Source organism: Malurus melanocephalus, unplaced genomic scaffold, assembly GCF_030028575.1.
Source record: "Malurus melanocephalus ecotype Western Australia unplaced genomic scaffold, MMel_1.1 scaffold_983, whole genome shotgun sequence".
In the NCBI taxonomy this organism is placed as follows: Eukaryota; Metazoa; Chordata; class Aves; order Passeriformes; family Maluridae; genus Malurus; species Malurus melanocephalus.
The window spans coordinates 1-1,832 of NW_026624215.1; the positions used below are offsets into that span (position 1 = coordinate 1).

General features: G+C 36.1%; 1 protein-coding gene across 1 annotated transcript in view; it reads left to right on the plus strand.

The window, feature by feature from the left end:
• Positions 1–30: 30 nt before the first annotated feature.
• LOC130585868 (nebulin-like) overlaps positions 31–1,832 on the plus strand; it is a 71,663-nt gene continuing 69,861 nt past the window's right edge. The window contains exons 1-4 of the mRNA XM_057386535.1: positions 31–39; positions 304–408; positions 1,086–1,193; positions 1,746–1,823. Of these exons, the coding sequence (XP_057242518.1) occupies positions 31–39; positions 304–408; positions 1,086–1,193; positions 1,746–1,823 (300 nt within the window). The remainder of the gene's footprint in view (positions 40–303; positions 409–1,085; positions 1,194–1,745; positions 1,824–1,832) is intronic.

Consider the following 1,832-nt stretch of genomic DNA (forward strand, 5'->3'; position numbering starts at 1 on the left):
ATGGTGTTGGCCAAGCAGAATGCAGACACCATGAACAAGGTGAGTCTGGATTTGATCAGGTGACACATCAACAGTCTCTGCCTCACCCCTGGAGACAGGACCAGAACCACAGACCTGTGCTTGTGCTTTATGATTCCAGCACAGTAAGGCTGTAAAAATGAGTTCCACTCTTGGTAATCAATGGGAAACTTACTTTCAGCAAGTGCTGATTGAATAATATCTTTCTATGATAATTGCTAAGTGAATTTGTCACAATTATCAATTGTGAAAGTCTCCAAATACTCTGCTGTGTTTCTCCTGCAGCGTTTGTACACTGAGGCCTGGGATAAAGAYAAGACACAAATCCACATCATGCCTGACACGCCTGAAATCACACTGGCAAGAGAGAACAAGAGAAACTACAGTCTGGTGAGTGTGGGAACTCTCCAAATGTACTGCTCCATGTCAAGGCTGGATCAGGAATGTTCTGGTAAACCATCTATAGATGACACCATCAGTTTCCTTAAGTAACTCTCATGTTTATCCATAAAACTGTGACTTTAAGCATTGCTTTCACATTTGTGGTAGTGCATACATAGAGCAATGAGCACTATTGAAGAAAGTTGAGAAGAAATTCCATAAATTCAACACAAGTTCTGTCTCCACTGAATTTTAAGGAGTGCCAGAGTGCACGATGTGGCGAAGCCACAAAATTAATACCAAAATATAATTACCAGCATAATTCTGAAAAGTGTTGATGCCAGTATTCAATGTTCTTTTAGGCAAATGAGTTCACATCAGTAAGAGATGGCTTTTAATTAAGTTTTATTCCGCTTGTATGGAAGAAAAGTTTAGCTCTAACTTTAGTCAATTTTACATTATTTAAAGCAGTAAAATAAAAATCCCTTAACAAATGTATTTAGGAAAGATCTTCCTTTGGTGTAAATTTGTATCAGCTACTGCTCTGAGGCTTTGAGTTAAAGGCAAATAAAACTGGGTATAATAAATCTGAACACAAGTTTTAGATCTACTTCCAAGCAGTTTGTTTTACATAGAATATAATAGATGGAACTTACATGAATCCCATTGTTTAATTCTTCATCTAGAAACAATACAGACAGGCCATGGAGGATGCAAAGAAGAAAGGCTATGATTTGAGAGCTGATGCCATCCCCATCCAAGCAGCCAAAGCATCCAGGCAAATTGCCAGTGATGTAAGAACCTACTTTTCTATTTCTTCATATGCTGACATCTCTCCTCTGCAACCTGTAAATTATCAGYTGGATTCTGTAAAAGGCACTGCAGTCAAACTGTGACCTTAAGTAATAGATATTTGCAAGCAAATTATTATGTATGTTTAAAAAAATTAACAGTGATAATTATAAAAGAATATAATGCTGCTATCGTAATAGTATAACTCATAACCCTATATGTGTAAATAAGTATTAACACTATATATATAATTATATGTAATTATGATTAAATACATTTCATATGGGCAGGATTATTTCACACTGTTATTGGTGAAGCACATTTCTACAAAAAAAACAAAACAATAAAAAATTTCTGTTTAGTATTCTAACTCAAATAGCAAAATGCTTTAGTCCTAGAATCCAAGTTATTAGCACAAGAATTTCTTTGACTGTTTGGGGTTTTCTTAAGGGTAGGTTATAGATAAATTTGGAAAGGTTATTGTTAGAAATATTTAATGAGTAACTGATATTTCGAAGCGAAACAGAAACATCCTATCTTGGTTTGTGTTCCAGTACAAATACAAGGAAGGTTATCGCAAACAGCTGGGCCACCACATCGGGGCCAGGAACATCGAGGATGATCCCAAGATGGTGTGGTCA